General features: G+C 36.5%; 1 protein-coding gene and 1 pseudogene across 1 annotated transcript; one reads left to right on the top strand and one right to left on the bottom strand.

The window, feature by feature from the left end:
* Positions 1–4,041: 4,041 nt before the first annotated feature.
* Positions 4,042–5,094, top strand: LOC146954700 (arabinogalactan O-methyltransferase 2 pseudogene; annotated as a pseudogene).
* A 7,115-nt stretch (positions 5,095–12,209) lies between these two features.
* On the bottom strand, positions 12,210–13,451 carry LOC146954699 (ribonucleoside-diphosphate reductase small chain). Its single transcript, XM_085717793.1, has one exon. It carries the CDS (start codon positions 13,386–13,388, stop codon positions 12,396–12,398), a length of 993 nt encoding a protein of 330 aa, XP_085573919.1. The 5' UTR covers positions 13,389–13,451; the 3' UTR covers positions 12,210–12,395.
* Between the last annotated feature and the right edge of the window lie 11,961 nt (positions 13,452–25,412).

Raw genomic sequence — 25,412 nt, 5'->3', positions numbered from 1 at the left:
AGTTTTGGCCCCCAGGTCAATTTTGACCAAGTAAATGCACATGTGGATGCCACGTGTGTAATTTTTTAACTTTTTAATTATTAAAATAATAAAATTTTTTAATTAAAAAAATAAATAAACTACACATTTGGCGTCCACGTCAGCTTTGACTTGGTCAAAATTGGTCTGGGGGCCAAAACTACAAAAGGGGCAATACTTAGGAACGGTTTTGTATTTTATTTTGTTAGGGGACAAAATCACAACTTCTTGAAACATAGGGGGCCAAAACTGCTATTAATTCTTTCAAATAACGATGTGTTTCACGAAATCACAATAACACCGTGATTTTGTTGAAACTCCAATGTGTATCTTTTATCAACATAATGGTGACATGTTGTAATTTTGCCAAACTTATCGCGAATTGGCCTCACCTTTGTTGAAGATTGTGATTTTTCCTATAAGTTAATCTTTGACTTTGAATTTATACTGATAAAATGGTAGCATGCGCGCCTCATTTCGTAACATATCGCTTTGTGCAGGGAAATTTTCCGTCCCATTGTTGGGTGTGGAGCGTGTTTGGCTTCAATGGAGGATTTTGAAAATCACTATAATGCAAGGCATACTGCATCATGTTCTGTGTGTTCTATGTTGGCGGCCAACACTCGGTGGGATTTAGTCCCACATCAGATAGATAGGGTTATGGAGAAGAGTTTATAAAGAGGATGCACTCCTCACCGTACAAGCTAGTTTTTTGTAACGATGAGTTAGGCCCCAATATTCGTTACATGTTACATTCTAGAGTCTAGTCTACCCAACATCATGTTTGCACGCAACAAACATCATGGTCTACCCAACATCATGTTTGCACCCAACAAACATCATGTTTGCTCAACATACATGTATCCGAAGCTCATGATTCTTTTTTAGTGTATCTGTCTAGTCTACCCAACATCATGTTTGCACCCAACAAACATCATGTTTGCTCAGCATACATGTATCCGAAGCTCATGATTCTTTTTTAGTGTATATGATTAAATTTAATGAGATGGTAGTTGTAAGATAATGAGATGGTAGTTGTAAGATATTCAACTACGCTTTTTGTTTCTTCAAATTTCTTTACAGCGAAGTACTCTCATATTTTTTTCTTACCTTAATTTAAAATCTTACAAATTGAAAAAAGAAAGACCTATTTTAATGTCCGAAGCTCATGATTCTTTTTTAGTGTATATGATTAAATTTAATGAGATGGTAGTTGTAAGATATTCAACTACGCTTTTTGTTTCTTCAAATTTCTTTACAGTGAAGTACTCTCATATTTTTTTCTTACCTTAATTTAAAATCTTACAAATTGAAAAAAGAAAGACCTATTTTACAATTTTGGTTATTTCAAACAATGTTTAGAATATCTTTCTTCCTTTATTACATCCTTCATATCTTCTATTTAATTTAATGTTTAGAGCTCATAGTTGAGTTTGTTTTTAGAAGGTAGATCAAAGCAAAGATAGTCCATTAGTTAGTGATAAAGCGAAACCAGAGAAAACTATAGGTCAAATCATTAAGAAGGAATTCAAATTAAATGATCTATCGTTATATATCATTAACGATAGGGATATTATGATCTCATTTGATTCATGTAACTCACCTCGCCTGATGAGAATAGACTTTGGTCACCTCTATTGTTGTGTAATCTATTAGGCGACAAATGACAATCTCTATGACATGGTTCTTATGTCTTTGTCATATAGTATGAATGCTTAGTGGAAGGTTTCGGTTTGAAATTCAAAAGCTACAGAAGTAGGCAGCAACATCTAGTTGACAAACATAAATTCCCGGACCCTGCGTATGCGGGAGCTTTAGTGCACCGGGTTGCCCTTTTATTCAAGTTTTTCAAGAAGGCTCTTCCATCAAAGAAACACAAGATAAAGTCTCAACGCAAAAAATCTTCTCAAAAGGAGGATTCTTCAGGAATGATGGAAGTGGGAAATGCACCTATGGATGACCTTGTTTTAGCAGTAGCTAGCTTCTCAAAAGGAGGATTCTTCAGGAATGATGGAAGTGGGAAATGCACCTATGGATGACCTTGTTTTAGCAGTAGCTAGATTAAATACTTCGTGTTAAGAGTCCCACATCGGTTAGGAGTTGGCCTGACAATTTGTTTATAAGTGAGGATTGCCCCCACTTATAAACAAATTGTCAGGCCAACTCCTAACCGATGTGGGACTCTTAACACACCCCCTCACGCTCAGGATTAGACATCTAAAGCGTGAACATAAATGACGGGTGGCCCGATAACGGAAACCTGACAACAGGTGGCCCATAATCGTGAAGAGGCTCTGATACCATCTTATAAACAAATTGTCAGGCCAACTCCTAACCGATGTGGGACTCTTAACACTTCGGACACCACTCCTTCCTCTATCAGCTTTGGTCGCCGTAACACCAAAGGCATGTCATTTGTCCCTCGAGCTGTTCAGCGCGGGAAGGGATCTAACTCGGGCTCATCCGTTACTAAGAAATAAGCTTACACTCTAATCAATCTGCATTAATGTGATTGCTTAATGATCGATCCTCGGATGCTGTCCCGTTGCAAAATTGCTGTATACCAGGGTTGAAAAAAGATGATTAAGAAGATCAGAAAATAGAATCGTGCTGGAGGCTGTAGTAACAACATACTACTAATGATGTGCCCATTCAAATTATATCTGCTAATGATGTGGATTTTTTTAGTTTCTATTTAGACCGATGTTATTCTGTTTAGCTTATATTCTCTTTGGTGAATAACAAGTTTGTTATTATAGTTGAAAGAAATCACTCTCATAGCTTTTTGTATGTTTGTCTGTCTTTGCAAATGAATACAAAGCTGTGCAAATGGTGCCAGCTTCTTGTTTTTATTTTTTTTTATTTTTTTGGTAGAAAGATGAGATGGCAAAGCGAAATTTCAGCATTCTTATATTCTTACAAGAGGTTACTATACCACCTATATATTTATAATTTTTTTTAAATATACTCCTAATTAATAAGTATTACTAATTTCCTGTTCAAAAAAGAAATTAAGTATTACTAATTTATTTTATAATTCCAAAGTTGATTATAATTAAATTTTTTTGAAGTAATAAAGTAAATATAATTAATATTAGAGTGTTGTTTATATCGTAGAACTTTAACTAAAGAATAATTTAGGAACATACCATGGATATATCAAATATATTGGATATTTTTGTTAAACTATATTATATATTAAAATGACAAAAGATATCTATAGTATGATAGAGTGGTTATTGGTTTTATTTTTCACCCAATAGCATTTGGACAAAATGGTAAGATATCTCTTCCAACTTAATCAGAGGTCATGAGTTCAAGTCCAAACGTTAAAATAATGCGTTGTAAAATCTCTTGAGGAAGAGTTTTGCCACTCATTGTGATTCCTCCCGACTTAAGGGATTTATCTTTGCGTACAGATGATTTCCAAGTTATGAAAAAAAACAAAAACTTTATTTTCCCTATTACTTACGAGTTCTATAATCCAGGGGGGAAACAATCCACTATTTTTACCTTTGTTTTTAATTTAATTCAAGTCTGATGCATGGCTCAACTTTGCCCTTTGTGACCAGCAATGCTATATCAACTTTGAAATTCATATACTAACTTGATTTCACATTCAAGTGAAGACCCTTATCAACGGTAGTCTTTTTTCTTTATCTTATTTATTTCTTAAAAAATTTATTCATCCCACAACTTAAGGTGACAATGTCTAAATGAAGCTAATTTTAGAAAAAGTCATAACCATAAACAAAAAGGGCCCCTTCTAACTCTTAACACCTAAGACCATTTACAATGGACTAGTTGAAAAGAAAAAAAATCAACCATTGAATTAATGCAATGGCATGAAAAGCATGTTGAAAAACATGTGGATTATTTGAGGTTGAATTTTTTCAACCGTTGAATGATGAGATAGAGGGGGATGGTGTGGGGTCCAATTAATACACTTGGCAAAATACTATTGGTTGTTGTGATTTTTTAGATTTTGACAAGTGTATTAATTGGACCCCACACCCTCCCCCACTATCTCCTCATTCAACATTCAACAGTTGAAAAAATTCAACCTCAAATAATCCACATGTTTTTCAACATGCCCTTGCATTAATTTAATGGTTGAATTTTTTTTTTCAGTTAGTCCATTGTAAATGGTCTAAGAAATCGGTTTTCATCTCCATGCATCAGTTTCTCCATCATCACATTAGTCACTCATTCAAACCTCACCATACTCAAATATTCACACTCATCATATTATGCAATCTTTAATTTCAAAATCATTCCATAAAAAGAAACACCCAAACACATCCCATTCCAACAAGAGGGATTCCACACTCACTGAGGAATTCCACACCTCGGCGATCCCTCTCGTGTCAATGTTCCACTATGCAACAGCGCGTGACATTCCCCTACTGTCTAAAGGCGAGATCCGAAGACCATTCGATGTGTTACAATCCTTAGAGCCAGACAACTTTCTCGTATTTGGAATTGGTCACGACACGCTTGTGTGGGATTCGTTTAATCCACGTGGAATCACGCTATATCTCGTAGAATATCCTAAGTGGATCATTTCTGCCCTAAGGTTTTCCTGTCCTACATGCACATACCGAGCGTTATAACACGCGCCTCACTGAGGCTAAAGCAAGAAGGATTGCGGTGGCATCAGCGCAGACGATCACCCTCTGAAAGATGATTGCGTTGCAGGCTTGCATTGGGCGAGCTTCCGGAAGAGGTGTATGATCAGGATTGGGATGTGATTATGATTGATGCCCCGAGGGGATATTTCCCTTCGGCTCCAGGGAGGATGGCGGTGATATATTCCGCATCAGTGATGGCGTGTGGGAGGAAAAAAGCCGGTGTTACGCACGTGTTTCTTCATGATGTGGATAGGGAGGTTGAGAAACTTTATGCTAAGGAGTTTTTGTGCATTAAATATAGAGTTGGTGGTATTACGAAACTTTGGCATTTTATTATTCCACCTGCTGTAAATGTTACTGATACTGCATTCGGATTTTGTGCATGAATAGTTGTGTTGTTAATTTCTTTTTTTTCTTTGAAGAGTTTGTTCTAACATTTACTTTGTCTTCTATAGTATCTGTGAAAAACAAAGTAACGTTTATACAATATTTTGACAATACAATATTATGACATGCACCAAGATTGAGTACAACGATCTCATAGTATCATCAGAAATTGGGCTAAACCAATGCAAAATACATCACATACTACAAACTCTGCTTTTCCTCAAATTCTAGAAGTGAGAGCTAATGTAAAGAGGGGATAAACTCATATTTACTATAAATACAACTCACTTCATATCTCATACTTTATACTTTGCTTTGAACCCTTTAAAGAAACAAAAATATAATACTGTTATACCTGGAGCTCCAGCTACCAAATGTTTGATACAAAGTTAAATTTACTTATGAATGTTTTGGAAACCATGTAATGAATGCTTGGTTTAGAAACAGGTTGAACTACACATGCCAAACATGATTGGATGGATTCAAAATTGTCCACAATAAAAGGGTAACAAATTTGAGTTCATTGTAAAATCTTCATAAATATATAAAATAAATTTGTTGTTTAAGAATGTATAGTGATTCTCTTCAAATTGATTTCATTCTGAGATTGACTCTCATGTCGTCAAACCACCTTTAAAATTTAAAATAAAATAACAAGTTTCTGTATATCTACTTATTTGGGAAATGCATCATTCAACAATTGATACTCGATAGGATAAGGCAAATCTTAAAACTGCAATTATGAAAAGTATGAGATGGGATTTGGGTAAATGAAAAGCATTCATGTTCTAGCAAATACGACGAAAAATGAAAGAATTTTTCAATTAAGTCAATCTATAACTTTCAAGTGTTTGTTCTCAAAATAGATTAATAAAGTCGTTTAAAATTTGACCCAATTTAAAAAAACTTAAGACATCCAAACATGTTCTCAAGATGATCGCGGCAATGTTTACAAAGCGTGTAACAAGACCATTCAGGAAGAAAACGAACAAAAAATTCAATAATGTAAGAAGAAGTCTAAATGAAGTGAAGTGAATAATACAACACAACGTGGAATAATATGCATTTGACTAAAGGCAGATTTTGGGTCTAACTTGGGCTAAACAGAGGGGTCACCTTCCTTTGAACTATCTCTTCAATCTCCTCAGCTGACAAATAGATGTCTCGCTTTCATCATTCCCATTTTCCATCTGCTGGTGCAAATGGAAAATTCATCGAATTAATTTGTTTTCATTTCAACTACTTTACTTGGTACATAATATTCAACAAGAAAAACTCATGCATAAATATTATCAAGCTGTGTAACTATCTGCAAAGTAAGTAAGCTAAACCAAGTTGAAATATTTGAATATTATACGGAAGTTTTAGAAAGAGCAACATAGACTGACCATTGATGATTCAACAACCAAGGATATTAATAATTTCGATTAGAATATAAGTAATGTAATTCAGATAAACTAAGGCCCTGTCTAGATAAACGGTTTAATTATCGTTTATCATGTAAGTACTAATGTACAAGTTATTTCTATAACAAGATAGAAATAATGTCAAACAGTTTTCATATAAACTGTAAATTGTTTTCATAAGCTATTCTGAAAAGCTTATGGAAATACGTTGAAAACCGCTTATGAACATGTCTTAAGCTATTGAATAAGTTCTCCCAAAGAGTCCCACAAGTTCTTATGACACTAGATAAGCTTCAATAAGTCAATCCAAACAGACTCTAACTGAACTATGAAAGCTCAAATGAACAAATCCTAACAAATGCTAGCAGACTTGTCCCATTACCAATCACGCTTACATTTAAATAACATTTTAAGACCCATTCACAGAACTTGTAAACCATCAGAGATGCATTTGATACTTATGGACCAAAATCAAATACCATGCAATAATATGATATATGATGATAGCAACCAAGAGACAGATTTCTGCGTTAATTGACTACGACCGTTGGATAATCCATAATGCAAGAAAATTAAAGTGCTTGTAATTTGAAAACTAGTGTTTACCTTCTCAAGGATGGCAGATTGATCATCCAGGTTAAACTTGGGCATGTGCTTCAGCATCTCTAGTTGCTGTGAAGATTTACTCTCTCGATATTAGCAATTTTGCTGCAGCATCTCTATCTAGTGTGCACATGTAAGTACAGAAAAGTTCAACATAAAGTTGAAAAGCTTACATGTTTGTAAGTTTTGTTGCTGGCGCATTTTTTCTGCAAATTCTTCTTCCCCAAGTTCTGCTTCATTGCAGGCCATCTCTTCTCTGACATTTCATAATTTTTAGTATAAGGCCCTTTTTGCATTAAAAAACTGTTTGCTAATAGTAATAATCCTTTTTTGTGTAGAATCAGAAAAGAGAATATAGATAACTTCGAAAGATTCAGGTTCGTTCTCCTTAGATTGATTTTTTGTGGGAAAAAAAACTCCAGATAAGTTGTTTAGAACACACAAACTGGTCCAGAATACTAGAATAAATAAAACATAAGCATAACTATGCACGACCATATTCCAAAGCCCTCCAGCATGAAAAAAACTATTAAACTTATTCCAACCAATATGAGGATTCTGTGGCTTCAAAGAGTGAAAGTGTTGTCCCTTATATGTAGCCTAAACATTAAGAAGATCCAACTGTGATGTCGATAAAAGACGTAAATTTGCGCGGAAATTTAGTCTAAAACTCTCTTCCCCACTTCCACTCAACAGAACAGAAGCAAAAAAAGGTGTGCTGGACTCTTTGAGAGACCTAGACACTCCTTTAGTCATACTTGCTTAGGGAGATGATTCCCTGCTTCTTATTTAACTTCTTCTAAACAAAAACCTTAGTGAGTAATTACCTATCATTTTTCCACTCAAAGCTAGAAAATATATTGGCTTGGTATGTACTTTCATGAATTGCTCAAAGAAGTGAAGAGAAAACGTTAACAGGATAAAAATGAGTTAATGCTACACATAAAGATATAGAGAACTTACTTGGCGAGGAATTTATAGAATTGAATCACCAAATCTTGGTCATTTCTCATATACAGTGCTGATTTTTTCAAGACATGAAATACCAAATCCTGGGTCTGTTGTATAAACAAATAATGGAAAAAAAATATATATAAATAGACATACTCCCTCTGGTCCTATTTACAAGAGACAATTTACTTTTTAGATACATTAAATAATTTATGTATTTGGTTTAGGTTTTTGACTAGATACATACATTATTCAATATATCTAAAAAGTCAACTTTCTCTTGTAAATAGGACCGGAGGGAGTATTAAATACAAGATATCCTAAAGAAAATTATATAGTAGTAAAAAGAAACCGCAAACCTATTGCCTCGGTCGCCAAAATAAATTACTATAAAGTTTGATTAGATGATAACATAGATTCTGCATACAACAATCTGAGTATCAAAATGCCCCAATTTACCCCACATCTATCCTAAACTAAAATAGAGAGAAAATAAATGTAAAATACAGGAAAAGAAATGTAAAACAGATTTGTTCATATATCAATATCAACATTACCCCCACAGATATCCTGTTAGAATAGTCTTACCTAGATGAATCCTATTAGAGCAGGCAGAACAGAGCACAGGAGTAATGAGTTTTAGCAACCAAGAACCAGGAAGATCTACAGAGAGATGTGAAGGAACTCTCAGCAACCAAGCTACCAACATTGGCAGGGTAACAAATTCTGTCAATAGAATCAGTAATAAAGAAGTGACTGATAAGAACAAGGGAAGAGGATTTGATCTATTTCAGAAGGAGAATATTGGGAGAGAAGGAGGAACTCTACTTCACTTGTAATAAAAAATTCACACCTTGTAAAACAACAGTTCAAGGTGATGATTGTGAAGGAATTAGAGGGAGTAAAAGGGGGGAGCTAGAGAAAAATGGACTCGAGGGTTCTTTGAATGAGAGAATGGTGAAGTTAGACATTCAAAGCATGGTAGGGCTTACTCCGGAGAGAGAACTCAAACTTTGGGGTACTTTTCTGAAAAGTGTGGTGACAATCCTAATTGACAGTGGACTAGTGGAGCAACCCACAACTTTATTTCTCAGCAGGTGGTGAGAGATCTCAACATACCAGTAGAGAAAATTCCTACAATCCTACCTATCGGGTGATGGCCACAAAGTGCAGTCAAAGGTTTGGAAATCTAGCTACATGGATTGGAAATTCAGTAGAATATTTACTAAGCCAATCAGCTGTGTTAACTTGCTAAAGTCAACACTCCTACAATTTGGTTTATATTAACCAATTGTAGAGTAGACATAGCTTACAAAAAACCATGTAACTAACTGGTCAAGTTAGTTACAGGTTGTTGAAGCTTGTGTGCAGCTTAACTGGCCTATAAATATACCTGGCCTATGATGTAAAATACAAGAATTCAGAAATAAAAATTTAGATTCAAAGTATTCTGTCAATTGAATAAACCAAGTGTATCTTCTAACATATCTTTTCAATTTTTCCCTGTTAATTATATACGAAATATGTAATTTTATTGGAACTTTTCATTAACCAAAGATATTATCAAGCATGCATTTTCTTAATAAATATGGTTAATTTGGTAAAACTAGCTTGTATTAGTCAATTTATTGTTTTTCTTAATAGTTGTGTATAAAGAAACCTTAAACGGCTGTTAAATCAGAACAGAGTATGTATAAGAGAGTTGATGCAGTGATATTTTGGGAGGCAATGAAGAGAGATATACAGAATTTTGTTGCAAACTGTGACAACTGCCAGAGAAACAGATACTTGACCTTGTAAGGTGAAGACTGTCCAAGCTTCCTATGCTCTGTTTAGGTCATGTCTTTAGGCATTGTGGGACTAAACCCACCCCCTCACACCCAACAAAATAAAGGAGTTGGAGGAATGTCCTCTATTGGTATGTTGAGATCTCCCACCACTTGCTGATAAATATAGTTGTGGGTTGCTCCACTAGTCCAACAATTAAGGCGGAATTTCCAACAAGGTGTATGTCAAAATTCAATAATAAAGGCTGAGGTCCTTAGCAAGAAAGAGAACACAGTCGAGAGATACAATAGCAAGATTCCAAATCTCATATTACGCCCCACAAGTGCAGCAGAGAAAGGTGAAAGCTTCCATCAAAATTCAATCTCATACAACAGCTTCTCTCATGTAAAGGTGAAAGCTTCCATCAAAAACAATTTTCCCTTTTAAGGACATGACGAAAGGTTTCAGGGGAAATTGACAGTAGTAGGCCTTTGATTCAAAATGTGTGGAGTGAGAAAGAAAACGAAGATCTGCACTAATGGAAATAGGCCAGAAGTGTTACTTTGAATGTGTTACTTATTCAAAATCAAACTTTTCGTTTCCATAACTCAAGCCAGCGCAGCTCATCTCAATACAATAGCTTTTGATTAAAACACCGTTTAAATCCACTGAAGCTAATCAGCAAATCACAGGTTCAGAACTAAACTGTAGATAATTGAAACCACCCTTTACATCAATTGCTGTCACAGGTAATTTGTGCAGAACCAAAAATCCCCAAAACTAAATTTCATGTAAGAACACATACTAATACTTAAACTATAATAAAGCTTCACAGGGGGTGGGGGGCGATAGAACCAAAGATTCAGTTGAGAGAATAAAGCCTCGTACATGGTTTGGATTTTCATTTGATGCAGATACAATAAAAAGGGGAGGCTTGTAATCCTTTAAGAGGCTGCTATAACTCAGCCTGTGGACTCAAAAACCTAATATTACATCATAATCCATCAATAACTAGTTCAAAATTTTATCATTTGTGTATTTCTTTAACTGCTAAAAAAGAAATATCCTATCTATAGATACACACACACATGTAGAGATGAACTTTCAGGAAACAATGCATTGTGAGACAAGCAGAGCAGGCAGCTATGTTGAAATTAAACAAATAATATTGTGACTCTACACAGATAAATTATATGAAAAACAAAGCACAGGTACTCCAAACCCAAAATACAACCAATAACAAATATATTTCAATACAAAAAACATACCAACACCCATCTCCAAAAATATTTCTTCTTGTATTGCAGTAGTCACAGCAACAGGTTCCTGCTCATCGGTAGTTCCAGAAAAATGACAACACCGCACGTTACAAAAGGACTTTCATAACATAACGTATAATGTGAAACCGACTTGTACATTTATCTGATGTCTGACATATAAATAGACTTGTCAAAAAAAAACATTCAAATAGTCTGTCCGTAAAACTACAGCCAACCGAACACAAAGATGCTAGCCAAAACTATTCTTTTCCATGTTTGCTATTTTCAAAATTATTCACTACATAGAGACTAAGATCTGGAAACACGCAGATTGTTCTAGTTACTCAGCTCAGCTGTCACAAGTTAATGAATTCAAGCCAGTTATATCATACATGCGTATTTTTATCACCTCCGATGCCTCTTTTTATAAAACAAAAATGAAGAATCTTTCTGGAAACTGGAATATATTACTAACCCAAATAGCAATTTCACCTAACATTGAAGATGAACTGTACAATTAAATCTACACCCAATTCAGATACCAACAGAAGAGCACAAAAAATAGGAAGAACATAAATAAACCCCCAAGACAAAATACCCAAAAGAAATTCACCTGCTTATCCAATCCTTTTCTTCACATCTTTAAATACACACACGAAATCATATTACTCCTACAACTTAATTCAAAAAGGGTAAAAATCAATTATTCAAAATAGAAAAAGATAAAGAAACCGTGAAACAAAATTTGGGTACCAGGTTGTGAAGTAAGAACACTGAATCGCTCAAAAAGATGAAAAAGCTGCTCCCTAGTTAACATTCCAATGCTTTGAGTTTCAGAAGCCATTAACAATTCACAAAAAGAACACCCTTCTCACTGCCAAACAACGCGTAAACGAATCTTATCTATATCATTTTTTATAACCTACTATACCCTTTTCAAAAATTATATATTGGATGTTTTTATTTAACGGAAATAATTAAATTAAATATATAGAAAGCTTATCAGTTTGCTTTTCACAAAATCAACCAAAGCAAGAGAAATTGAATTTAATCAATTTCATTCAATCAAATTAACTAATGATCAAGAACAAATTCAGTCAAATTACATTTAAATTTATAAAAAATAATAATAATAAAAGAGTATTCAATCACACCATCAAAAATTAAAAAAAAACTAACATCAATTATTTAAGCACAAGAACCAAATTTCATTAAACATTTAAACTGCATTTATACATTAACCATGATCATAAAAAAAAAAAACTAAGAAAAAGAAACCTAAGAATGCATAACATAACCCTAAATTATTATTAATTAAACAAGATTCAGAAATAAAAATACTAGATAATCATAACCCTAATTTCTTTCTTGCTCTAAAAATCTTCATCCAACTTGAAGCAAAAATCAGCAGCACCATTACCATTCAAGCTATTCATAACTGAAGCTTTCTGATACTCCCCAACACGCTTCTCAAAAAAATTGGTTTTCCCCTGAAGCGAAATCAATTCCATCCAATCAAACGGATTCTGAACATTGTAAACCTTTTCACAACCAAGCTCACCCAATAACCTATCAGCAACAAACTCAATATACGTACTCATCAAACCCCCATTCATCCCAACCAATGCGCAAGGAAGCGCGTCGCACACAAACTCCCTTTCAATTTCAACAGCATCACAAACAATTTCTTTCACGCGCTCTGGACTTAGCTTCTTGCGTAGAAGTGAGTATAACAAACAAGCGAAATCACAGTGTAATCCTTCATCACGTGAAATAAGCTCGTTTGAGAAGGTTAATCCCGGCATTAAACCACGTTTTTTCAACCAGAAAATCGCACAGAAGCTTCCAGAGAAAAAGATGCCTTCAACACAAGCAAATGCAACGATTCTTTCTGCAAAAGAATCGCTTGAATCAATCCATTTCATCGCCCAATCAGCTTTTTTTGCGATACATGGAATTGTTTCAATTGCATGAAATAAGCGATTCTTTTCAGCAGAATCGCTTATATACGTTTCGAGGAGAAGAGAATACATCTCAGAGTGGATGTTTTCAATTGCGATCTGGAAACCATAAAAGGCACGTGCTTCGGAGATTTGGACTTCTTTCATGAATCTACCGGCGAGATTTTCGAGGACGATGCCGTCAGAGGCGGCGAAGAAGGCGAGGACGTGAGAGATGAAGTGGCGTTCGCCGTCGGTTAGATTCTGCCAGTGCTTGAGATCGGAGGAAAGATCGACTTCTTCGGCGGTCCAGAATGAGGCTTCGGCTTTTTTGTACATTTCCCAGATTTTTGGGTATTGGATTGGGAACATGCAGAATCGGTCTGGGTTTGGGGCAAGAAGGGGTTCTTCTGGAAAAGCAGGCATGTTTGGTTTGGAGAATTGAAATTGAAAGAAAAAAAGTGATTATTTGATAGGTTGAAGAAGTGTGAATAAGAATGAAGAGGTGAAGGGTTTAAATAATGACTTTTGACTGAAAATAGGAGCGGGAGAGTTTGAAAATTTTGGGGGGTTTTGAATTTGGAAAAGCGTGCGGGAGAAGAAGGAAATTGGAAACTACGCGGGTGAATTTTGAAGTGAATTTGGGGAAGCTTTCATGAGAAGATTTATCTGGTGGAGGGTAGTTTGGGGAGAGAAAAAAGTGGGGAAAACGGTATTTTGGGGTTTTGAGGAGAGAAAATCCAGGGATAAGGATGAAATAGTGCGTTGGGATTTAGAAAATTAGAATAAGTTTGAAAATTTGGGGTTTTTTTATTGGTGGGAAAATTTGTGACGTGGTAGTGTTTAATTGGAGAGTTTTGAAATTGGAAAGAGTGTCTGTTGAGTACCGTCAAGTTGTTATGATATTACCGTCAAGTTGTTATGATATTTATTTGGTGGCAATGTTACACTTGAATGGTATAGGTTATGAGTTGAAGGTTCATATTACCCAATTAATTATCTAAATTGAGTTCATATTAATTAATTATCTGGCCACTAATCCGTGCTCCGCACGGGTTAGACGTCGAAGTAGGAGTCATATGTCAAAGCGAATTGCAATGTTGTATGTATTGAGAAAATAGAAAAAAGATTAACGATAAAGATGACGTTAATGATAAAAAAGACAAATTACATTGACCTTCCTTTATATTTTCTTAAATAACACAAGCACACCTTCTAATTTTATCTAATTTCATTTCAATAACCTTCAAAATACATAATTTAATTTCAGTCATATTGGTTTGATATATCTTGTATCTGTTTCCTCTTTAGACAATAAGTTGAATGAGGTTTTTTTTTTTTCTGGCAATGGAGAAACCATAACAATTGTTTTTACCAACAATATAATAAATTTTGACTATTAAAGAAGTGACTAAAAGAGAATATAGAGATAGATGGACGTTGTGATTGACTAATGAAAAGGAAATAATCTTCGATATATCTGTTTTATTACATTAGAGTTTAAAAATTAAACCATGTTGACAAAGGAACAGCGAGTGATCTTTCAGTTTGGAAAAATCACTAAAGTCTTAAGTTTGGTCGGAGACTAACTCATCTCTAGTTGTTCGAGCTTTTAAGAAATCTTCTTTGATGCTATGTTCCTTAAAGAATAGAGGGATAATTGCAACATTTTGATTTGACAAATGAACATAATGATCAGTCATATCAATAGGAAATGAAACCATTGTGCCGACAAAATGGCTAATATAAGGCTCTCTTTGAACTCTTATATAGTTTGGTTAGTGAGTCATTTTTTGCCCTCATTTATTAGAGAGCCTTTTGTGAGGAATCTTATGGGATTGCCTAATTGTGGAGTTTGTCTAGTTTAGGGAGGTTTTGGCCTAATCCCCTTTTTTTTTTTGTTCTCTCTCTTATCTAGTTTACATTTTGAGGTTGCAGCTCTTTGCTACTTCTCCTTTTTGGGAAAAAAATGGGAATACAAAATGGTTGAAAATTAAGAGAGTTCATACCCGTAAAAAGAAATTAATTGCTAAAAAAATGGAATTAACAAAGCTTAAACCGTGTTAAATTATAACGGAAGTGTTTGTCATTTTGATAAGTAAATAAGGAAGATTAATGTTTTGTTAGTAAAATAGAGGGTGTAACGCCCCGTTTTTCCGACTTAAAAATTTCATAAAAATTATCAGAGTTTATCAACATAACGGAGCATCACATACATCAATACATCATTTAACAACAATATAATAATAGGGAATACTATTTATTTAATCAACCTGTCTTTATAAAATTCAATAGTCAAAAGCAGCGGAAATTTAGTTCACAACGTCACATAAAATCTTTGGCATAAAAGGCCACAACTTAACATCTCAAATAGTCTTCATAAAATGTTCAACATTTATTGAATAAAATACGTAACAAGGAAACAAGCATCAGACAATCCCCATCCCGTTACGTATCAGAGCATCCTAGACGACACGATGTGAGGAGTCTACTCACGAACACAGCTAGTCTTTATTACCTGCACATTACCCACGGTCGAGGCAACATATACGCAGAAGGGGTGAGACTTCACATTCATTAAAAACAAATAATAATTCATAAAAGATAATCAACAGCATATATCTAACATTAATATCATCATTTAACATCATTATAATTATTGTGACAACATCAACAGCAACAAGGCAGCAACATCATCACAACATTCATCATTTATTATAATTTATGATGACTCTATAATGCAACAACAACATCAACAACAACTTAGACAACATCAACATGCATGTGGTACCACCAGGGCATTAAGCCCCCATCGCTAAGGTCATATTTGGACCGTCGGGCATTAAGCCCCCATCGCTAAGGTCATAAGAACCTGTTAGGCATTAAGCCCCCATCGCCGACTATGCAACAACTCGACTCTATGATGTAAGATTTTTCCTACATGTCATTTAACTATGTACACGTGAGTATATATAGGATCGTTTCCACAGGGAGTTACGTTTAATCATAAGCATTTACACAATCGTTCACATTAAGGGTTTGGATATAATTTGTTTGTTTGTAACACTATATCCATATTTGACACTAAAGTAAAAACGAGAGGGGCTCGAACTATTTCGCTTGCGGTATAAGATAACGAGCAAGCATAACAGCAGCAATCTCTCGATCGATTAACAGACTCTAGCTTTATAACCAATATTATTACAATCATTTCTACAATATCCTTCGTGTCCAAAGCGACATCGTTATTTCCAAGTTAGCGTTTAAACATTCGTGTCCAAATTCCTTAAACGATAACAAAGTCGATTGGATAACTTAATCGACCGTGTCCAGCCTGATTAAGTATCCGAAAGCATTAAAATCTTGATTAAAAGTAATTATCAAAGGTTTACAAACTTGTCAAGAGTGATATAACATAAGATAGATTGTTATTCTAGTTCTAGATTCAAGAGTTTGTGTCCAAATCATCTTGAATCTCTTTGAAAGCATTAAAAGCAAGAATAACAACAATATTGAATCATTAAGCTAGAACCTTATATATTAAAAGATCAAAAGATTACATAATAGCTTGATAGTTACCTCAATACTACAAAGAAGGTGATAGTTACATATAGACATGTAAACTAATGCAAGGAATGAAGGAAAGATGAAGATTCCATGCCAAGATCCTTGATGTCTCAATGAATCTAGGGTTGAATCTACTCCTTAATCACTTGCTTTGTGTTTCTCTCTATGAAATAGCTCTAACCTCTCTCTAGAAATGTATAAAATGTTTCAATGGAATAGTGAATAATGTTAGAGAGAGGGAAGAATGCTATTTAAATGGGCCTGCATTTATGCACCTGCGCTAATAGCGCAACTCACGCTAATAGCGTGGTAAGGCGGCCTATTTTCTGGCCAATAGGAGTGTGCCACATTGGCCCTGCCCTGATGCTACGCTCCAGCCACGCCATTAGCGTAGCTCTCTGGAGTATTTACGCTAATAGCGTAGGTTACGCCAATAGCGTAGTTCTTCATGGTTGCTACGCTCCAGGTACGCATATGGCGTAGCTCTCTGGACAATGTACGCTAATAGCGCAGTATACGCTAATAGCGTAGCCTTCAAGAGTGCTCCAGATCCTACGCCCCAGGTACGCTAATGGCGTATCTCTCTGACCTTGGCCATTTCTTCATCACGCTAATAGCGTAGGACACGCTAATAGCGTGGGACCTTGAACTTTGACGTTTCTTGCTCCTTGCTTGTATTTTCCTGCACAAAAAGGGTAGAATAAGGTTTAAAAGCATAAATGACATATTTACACAATAATTGGAGTTTTCCATAGAGAATCTTGCAAAACAAGTCACTAAAATGCCTAAACTCCTATATGAAATATATCACTTTTAAACACTTATCAAACTCTCCCCAACTTGGCTTTTTGTTTGTCCTCAAACAAATCAATTGAAAAGGAAACTAACAAGGCTTTGGACAAGGTTTTCAACATGGTGTCAAACAATTCAAAACAAAAATAAACAAATGGTGATTCAAATATGATCGCGTGGATAAGCATGAAGTCCTCCGCTACTCTAGGTTCAAACTAAGAATGCGAAAAATGTCCTAAGCACAAACTATACATCATAAACTTCAAAACATAAACATATCTATCTGTGAACCACACCTAACACACTTCTTTGAAAGTAAATGCAATATAATGATAACAATGAATGAGGTAATGAACACACATCCAACAATCATGCTAACATCCTATTTAAGTTAGGTGTCCATCCAAATATCGTCTCAAAAAGCATAAAAGCATGGATCAAAAGGTCTTGCAAGGGTTATAACTTGGCCGGGCTACAAAAGAAATGTCATATGTGGGACAATTGATCAGAAAGCCTATCAAAGAGGAACATTTTTTTGTATCACAACTTGAAATCCATATACTTCCCTACCAAGAATTAAAACCTTTGGTGATTAACAATCAAACTTATAACCTTGACAACTTATTCTCTTTTTGATTTTTCTCTTTCTTTTTCTTTTCTTTTCTTTTTCAAATGTACAATTATTTTCTTTGATTCAATGTTGTCAGGTTATTTTACAATTTCACCATAACTTAACATATAATGCCTCCTTTTCCTCCCCAACTTGAATACAACAAAACTTTAATTGAATGTTCCCCTATCCTAAGGCAAGGGACAAAGTACAAAAAGGTTAAGAGTTCAACAAAGTAAAATTATCAAAGTCCTATAAGATTCAACCATGAACTGGATTTTTGAAAAATTTCAGGCAAATTCAACAAGCATTGTGCTTATGAATATTGACAGTTCATGTTTGAGGACTTGATTCATTTGGCTCAGATTGGGGTATCGGATACTCGCTCTTCTCACAGGTAGGCTTTATGTGGTCAAGTAGGTTACTCTCAATTCAAAAAGTGCCTTGATCCTTTCCATGCTTTCAAACAATTCAAAATAATTATCAGATTTAACATAACTAAAACAAGTTAGACGATGATTATCGGTCTCCAGCATATATACAACAGATTGAAGCTACCTCACATTTAGGTTAAGTACTAAGTGGTTCAAAGATATTTATGTTTATGAAAAGACTTACATGATATATATTTTGTGCAAAGTACAAGTTTCAAATTCTTATTAAAAACCTAGAATAACAGGAAACCAATACCTTGGCCTTACGCTTTATCACAAGTAATATCATTATCACTCACCTGCTTTTGCTCAAACATGGCTCCATGGAGCACTTTAAAATTTATTGTTCATGAGCAATTTTCTTTTGAGAGACACAAGCAAGATGTAAACAAAAATTTCATCCAAAGCATAAGTTATTAAACCAAAAAGCTAAGTTATTAAACCAAATATAAAGTAACAAAGTAACAAATCAAGCACTAAAACCACAGTGCTTGAAGAGTACAAAATACAACCAAATAAACAACTGTTCCAACATGAAATAAAAACATAGAGTTAGAAAGCAGAAAGAAAAAACATCACTAAAAACCCAGATCACTGATCATCCTCTCCAGCATCATCCATATCAAGATCCTGGTACACATCATCATCACCCACAACTCCAGCATCATCAGGTGTCGCCTCATCATCAACAGCATCAGCCACCCCCACATAAGGATTTGGCCTGCCCTCAGGCCAATGAACATAAGCCTGGTACTGCTCAGGAGTCATAACCGGGTACTCAGCATTTCCCGGGTGCATGTGAGCATTGTAGAGGTCCTGGTGTATGCCCATGTTGCTCCTCCAAATTGCCTCATTCTGATCCATTAAGAAGCTGTTCTGGTCCCTCACGTACTGGTTATGCATCTGCTGCTCCAGCATAAAGGTCTGCAAACCTGAAAAGTCAAAAGAACCAGCACCCTCAGATGGGCCACCTTCATCATCAGAGAAATGGTATTGGGCTGCCCTCTGCTCTGATTTCTCCCAGGTGCGAATATGAGTGTCAGTAATGGCCCCTTCAATATCTTCATCATAGGGTCCAGAAATGGGCACTCCATTAGCCTTAAGCAATCCCATAATCAAACCCGGGTAGAACAATGCCACCTTCTTAGCACCCGTGGCAACTTTCAAAGCCACAGCCTTCATCTCATTGGCTATGATGCGAGCAATATCAACAGGCACTTCCTTCATAATGCACCAGATGAGTGGTAGAACGGCTTTTGGGGCATCGGATGTATGGGCTCTAGGAAGGGCATTGTGGACAAGGAATTGGAAAACTAAGCGGGCAGTAACGGTCATCTCCTTGGTAAGTGCATGCCTAATCTCTCCCTTGTCATTCTTTACAAAGCACCTACCCTTGTTCATGATATCACGCTCAATTTGCTGAAATTTCCAATTGCCTTGAGCGTTTCTCTTAGCATAGGTACACAAGGTGGGCATTGTGGGGTCCTCAGATGGTTCAAGGTTTAAGGCATTTTCAAGGAAATCATTGATTGCATCCCTATCAAATGGGATTTGCTTTCCTCGGACATAAGAAGTCCAAGAGAAAGTCTCAGCAAAGGTAGCGGGTGAGGCATCAGGGACAGCATTACAATAGAACTCCCTGATTAGGTCGGTGTTAATCTCAGTTGCGGGCACAAGGAGTTTGGTCCATTTGCGACCAGTGAAAATGTGGAGCATATCAGCATGCTCACCACTAGGGTGAATGTCAAAGGTTTTCTCGTGCCAGGTTTTGTACTGTGCCATCTTCTTAAACCTGGCAGAGTGGGCAGGGGTGGGGAAACGGTTTGGGATTGCAGGTGCAGCAGAGGTAGAGGCACCTTTGCCTCTTGGACGTTTGGTCCCGGTAGTTTTTTCAACATTTTTCGGTGCCATCTGCAACAAAACCAGGAAACACCAACATATTGCATAGAAAATATTAGCACAAAGCAGAATTGGTTATTTAAAAACATCAAAAATTTTGAAAATCTGGGCAAGTATGAAGATCTACGCTATTAGCGCCTGCCACGCTAATAGCGAAATTTTTCTGGAAAACTTTCGCTATTAGCGTAGGGTACGCTATTAGCGAAATTTTTCTGGAAAAGTTGCGCTATTAGCGTATATTTCGCTATTAGCGTAGTTCTTCGTACCTGCAATTTTCAAATTTTCAAAATCTTTGTTCCTGCAATTTCACAACACCAACCAGCAAATTTCAACCCTAGGTTTCATCCTATGTCTCTAAAACACAATAGAATCATGAAAAGGAATCAGAATCACAACATTGGTACACAAATCATTCAAAACCCTTATTTTTCAAATTTACAAAATGGGTCAAAATCAAAAGATGAATGTTTGTTGCATGTGGGTTATGATTATTGTTCCTTTTCCAACTATTATCAATGAAGAACAATCTCTATTCACAAATCAAAACTCTAACCCTAACCTAACCATCTCTAATCATGTCAAAAACATGGATTTTTTAAATTCAAGAACAAAGATAGGAAGAGAAGATCAAACCTTGTTAATGCAGAGAGAAGCAACACAAATGCAAGAAGAAATGATGCAAAAATGGATGCTTGAAACCAATTGAAAAGAGGGTTTGATTTCTAGGGTTAGTGAGTGGGAGAGAAGTTTTTGTTTGTGGTTTTGAGAAAATGAAGTAATGAAACCGTAAAAGGGGAAAATGAGGGGTTGTGGGAAGTTAAGGGGAGTTAATCCCCTGGGCCCACAAAATTTTTTTTCTCCCACGCCAAACTCACGCTAATAGCGTGGCTCTCTGGAGCTCTCACGCTAATAGCGAAAAATACGCTAATAGCGTGAGGCTTCAGGATCAGTTTTTCGAAGTTTTCATTTCTGCTTGTTAAATGCTTATGTACTACTACTATATGCAATAAACATAAAAATACTTACAAAACTGGGTGTGCCTCCCAGCAAGAGCTTGTTTTACGTCCTTAGCTTGACGCATTTTGAAGAAATCATGGCTCGATTAGTGAAATCGTCGTCAAACACCGATCAATTTCACCACCGAAGTAGGGCTTAAGCCTTTGCCCATTAACAGTCCAGTTGGCTTTGGTGACTGGGTCCTCAAGTTCAACAGCTCCATACGGTTTGACCTCTTTAACCATGAAAGGTCCGGACCACTTAGACTTCAATTTGCCCGGAAACAACCTCAGTCTTGAGTTGAAAAGTAATACCATTTGTCCCGGCATGAATTGTCTCAGAATGATCTTCTTGTCATGATACTTCTTGGTCCTTTCTTTGTAGAGCTTTGAAGATTCATAAGCTTGATTTCACAATTCTTCAAGCTCATGCATTTGAACTTTTCTTCTTTCACCGGCCTTCTCTTGATCAAAGTTTAGGAACTTCAACGCCCAAAAGGCTTTATGTTCGAGCTCGACCGGTAAATGACAAGATTTGCCATAGACCATTTGGAAAGGAGTGAGGCCTATAGGAGACTTGTATGCAGTCCTATATGCCCAAAAAGCTTCATCAAGTTTAGCCGACCAATCCTTCCGAGATGTAGAGACCGTCTTCTCAAGTATACGTTTGACCTCCCGGTTAGAAACTTCGGCTTGTCCATTCGTTTGCGGATGATACGGTGATGCTACTTTGTGCTTGACTCCATAATGATCTAGGGCCTTGGCAAGTTGTGTGTTGCAAAAGTGTGACCCTCCATCACTAATAAGAACTCTTGGTGTACCAAACCGGGTGAAAATATTCTTTTTTAGGAACTTCACTACCGTCTTGCTATCGGCTTTAGGCGATGCTACGGCTTCCACCCACTTTGAAACATAATCAACAGCTACCAAGATGTACTCATTTGAATATGATGAAGGAAAAGGGCCAACAAAATCTATACCCCAACAATCAAACACTTCCACTTCAAGGATGAGTTGTAGAGGCATCTCATTTCTTTTTGACATTGATCCGGTTCTTTGGCATTCATCACAATACTTGCAATGTAAATTGGCATCTTTGAATAAAGTTGGCCAATAGAACCCGGATTGAAGTACCTTTGCGGCTGTTCTCTCCCCGTTGAAGTGACCTCCATAGGGCGAATTATGACATTGCCATATGATCTTCTTTGCCTCTTCATCATCCACACACCTACGCAAGAGATTGTCCGCTCCAATTTTGAACAAATAAGGCTCATCCCACACAAAGTGGTTAGCATCATGAAGGAACTTCTTGCGTTATTGCCATTCAAAATCTTCCGGAATGAACCCGGTTGCTTTGTAGTTTACCATGTCGGCAAACCACGGTCTCACATTGATTGCTAGCAACCGTTCATCTGGAAATTCTTCACGAACCTCCGGTTCATTCTTGGTTACCTCATTGTTTGTCAACCTTGAAAGGTGATCAGCTACAAGATTCTCCGTGCCTTTCTTATCCTTGATCTCTAAGTCAAACTCTTGAAGCAACAACATCCAACGGATGAGCCTTGGCTTTGAGTCGGACTTAGTAAGGAGATACTTGATAGCTGCATGGTCAGTGTAAACAACAATTTTGGAACCTACAAAGTAAGAACGAAATTTCTCCATTGCATAAACTATTGCAAGTAACTCTTTTTCAGTTGTAGCATAATTAATTTGTGCCTCATTTAAAACCTTACTTGCATAGTGAATAGCATGAAAAATTTTGTCCTTACGTTGACCCAAGACCGCACCAACAGCATAATCACTTGCATCACACATTAATTCAAAATTTAAATCCCAATTAGGAGCAATGATTATTGGTGCGGTGGTCAACTTTTCTTTTAAAGATTCAAATGCATCAAGACATTCATTATCAAAAACAAAAGACTTATCTTTGTTGAGCAAGTTGCTCATAGGCTTTGCAATCTTTGAGAAGTCTTTGATGAACCTCCGGTAGAAACCGGCATGACCAAGAAAACTCCGCACACCTTTGACATTTACCGGTGGAGGAAGCTTTCCTATGACATCGACCTTTTCTTGGTCTACCTCGATACCCTTAGCAGAAATCTTATGACCAAGGACAATACCCTCGGTAACCATGAAGTGACATTTCTCCCAATTGAGCACCAAGCTAGTTTCAATACACCGCTTCAGCACGGTATCCAAGCTATTCAAACACATATCAAATGACGAACCGAAAACCGAGAAATCATCCATGAACACCTCCATGCATTTTCCAATAAGTTTGGAGAAGATTGCTTGAACACACCGTTGAAAAGTTGCGGGTGCATTACACAAGCCAAATGGCATTCTTCGATAAGCAAAAATACCAAAGGGGCAAGTGAAAGCCGTCTTCTCGTGATCATCTGGGTTCATGGCGATTTGATTGTAACCGGAGTAACCATCTAGGAAGCAATAAAAGGATTGACCGGAGAGTCTTTCAAGCATTTGATCCATGAAGGGCAAGGGAAAGTGATCCTTCCTTGTTGCTTGATTGAGTCTTCTATAATCTATACACATCCTCCATCCGGTGACGGTTCTAGTTGGGATCAACTCATCTTTATCATTAGTGATCACCGTCATTCCTCCTTTCTTGGGGACTACTTGAACCGGGCTTACCCAAGCACTATCCGAGATAGGATAGATCATGCCGGCTTCAAGCAACTTCACTACTTCCTTTCGCACCACCTCTTTCATATTTGGATTTAAGCGGCGTTGTGGTTGTGCTACCGGCTTGAAGTTTTCTTCCATCATAATCTTGTGCATACAATAAGATGGACTTATCCCTTTCAAGTCGGATAACTTCCACCCTATCGCTTCCTTGTTGGCCTTGAGAACCTCTACCAACTTTGTTTCTTCATCGATGGACAAGGAGCTACTAATGATCACCGGTTTTGTACCATCTTTCTCAAGAAAAACATATTTCAAATTAGATGGTAAAACATTTAATTCTACCTTGGTGTCATCAACTTTGGCTTCTTCCTTGGATTCTTCTTTCAAATCTTCAAGTATGGCTTGATTAGGAAGAACCTCCTTCAAGGAATCTAGCTCCTTCAAACACTCTTCAATGGCACTTGCTTCGTCTTCATCAATAGCATTGAGTGCGTCCACCAAAGCACTCTCAAGGGGTGTTCTATTGTGCATTTGCTTCCGAGTAGTCAAGATGACTTCTTTGGTTGCATCCATTTTGAAACACGCACCCTTGTCTTTCGAGTACTTCAAAGCTTCTCGGATGTTGAAGGTAACCTCTTCATCATTTACCTTGACCTTCATGATATTATCATCAAGATCAATCATCATCCGAGCCGTTTGCATGAAATTCCTTCCCATTAAGATAGGCACATCCTCATCTTCTTCGACATCCATAACCACAAAATCAGCCGGAAAAATAAATTTGTCCACTTTTACAAGAACATCTTCGGCCATACCTAGTGGTTTTGCAAAGGATTTGTCGGCCAATTGCAACATCATCCTAGTCCGCTTTATACAAAGGTCACCAACTCTTTTGGCAACGGACAAAGGCATGAGATTGATGCTTGATCCAAGATCAAGTAGTGCTTTACCTACATGTGTTGTGCCAATAGCTACCGGTAGAGTGACTCTTCCCGGATCTTGCTCTTTCTTAGGCAACGTTCTTTGAATAATAGCACTACAATTGGCATCGATTTGGATCGTCTCTTCATCGTTGATTCTTCTTTTCTTGGAAAGGATATCTTTCATGAACTTCGCATAGACCGGCATTTGCTCCAAGGCTTCTGAGAATGGTATATCAATTTGCAACTTCTTGAAGAGTTCAAGAAACCTTGCGTATTGCCGCTCTTTGTCTTTCTTCGATGGAGCATGTGGGTATGGTAAGCGTTGAGCCACCACTTGCTTCTCAACTACTTGTTTCTTCCCTTTATCTTTATTCTTCCTCTCCATCTCCACTTGTACCTCAAGATCTCTTTTTTGATTTTTTTCTTTTTCAACTAATGCTTCTTTATTCTTTATATACACTTCCTCCTCTATCTCTACACTATCCTCCTCTAACTCCTCTTTTTCCTCCTCGTTAACAACTTCATCATCCTTCTCTTCAACAACAATATCATCACCTACCCCTTTACCTACTACTCTCCCA

The sequence above is a fragment of the Medicago sativa genome, chromosome 1 (genome assembly GCF_051527215.1).
Source record: "Medicago sativa cultivar Bolivia chromosome 1, Bolivia_mono, whole genome shotgun sequence".
NCBI lineage: Eukaryota > Viridiplantae > Streptophyta > Magnoliopsida > Fabales > Fabaceae > Medicago > Medicago sativa.
Note: the sequence above shows the minus strand (reverse complement) of the source record. Positions and strands in the feature narration are given on the sequence as shown.

Coding starts and splice junctions, on each gene's coding strand:
- LOC146954699 (XM_085717793.1), bottom strand. CDS start 13,388: ATGCCTGCTTTTCCAGAAGAACCCCTTCTTGCCCCAAACCCAGACCGA.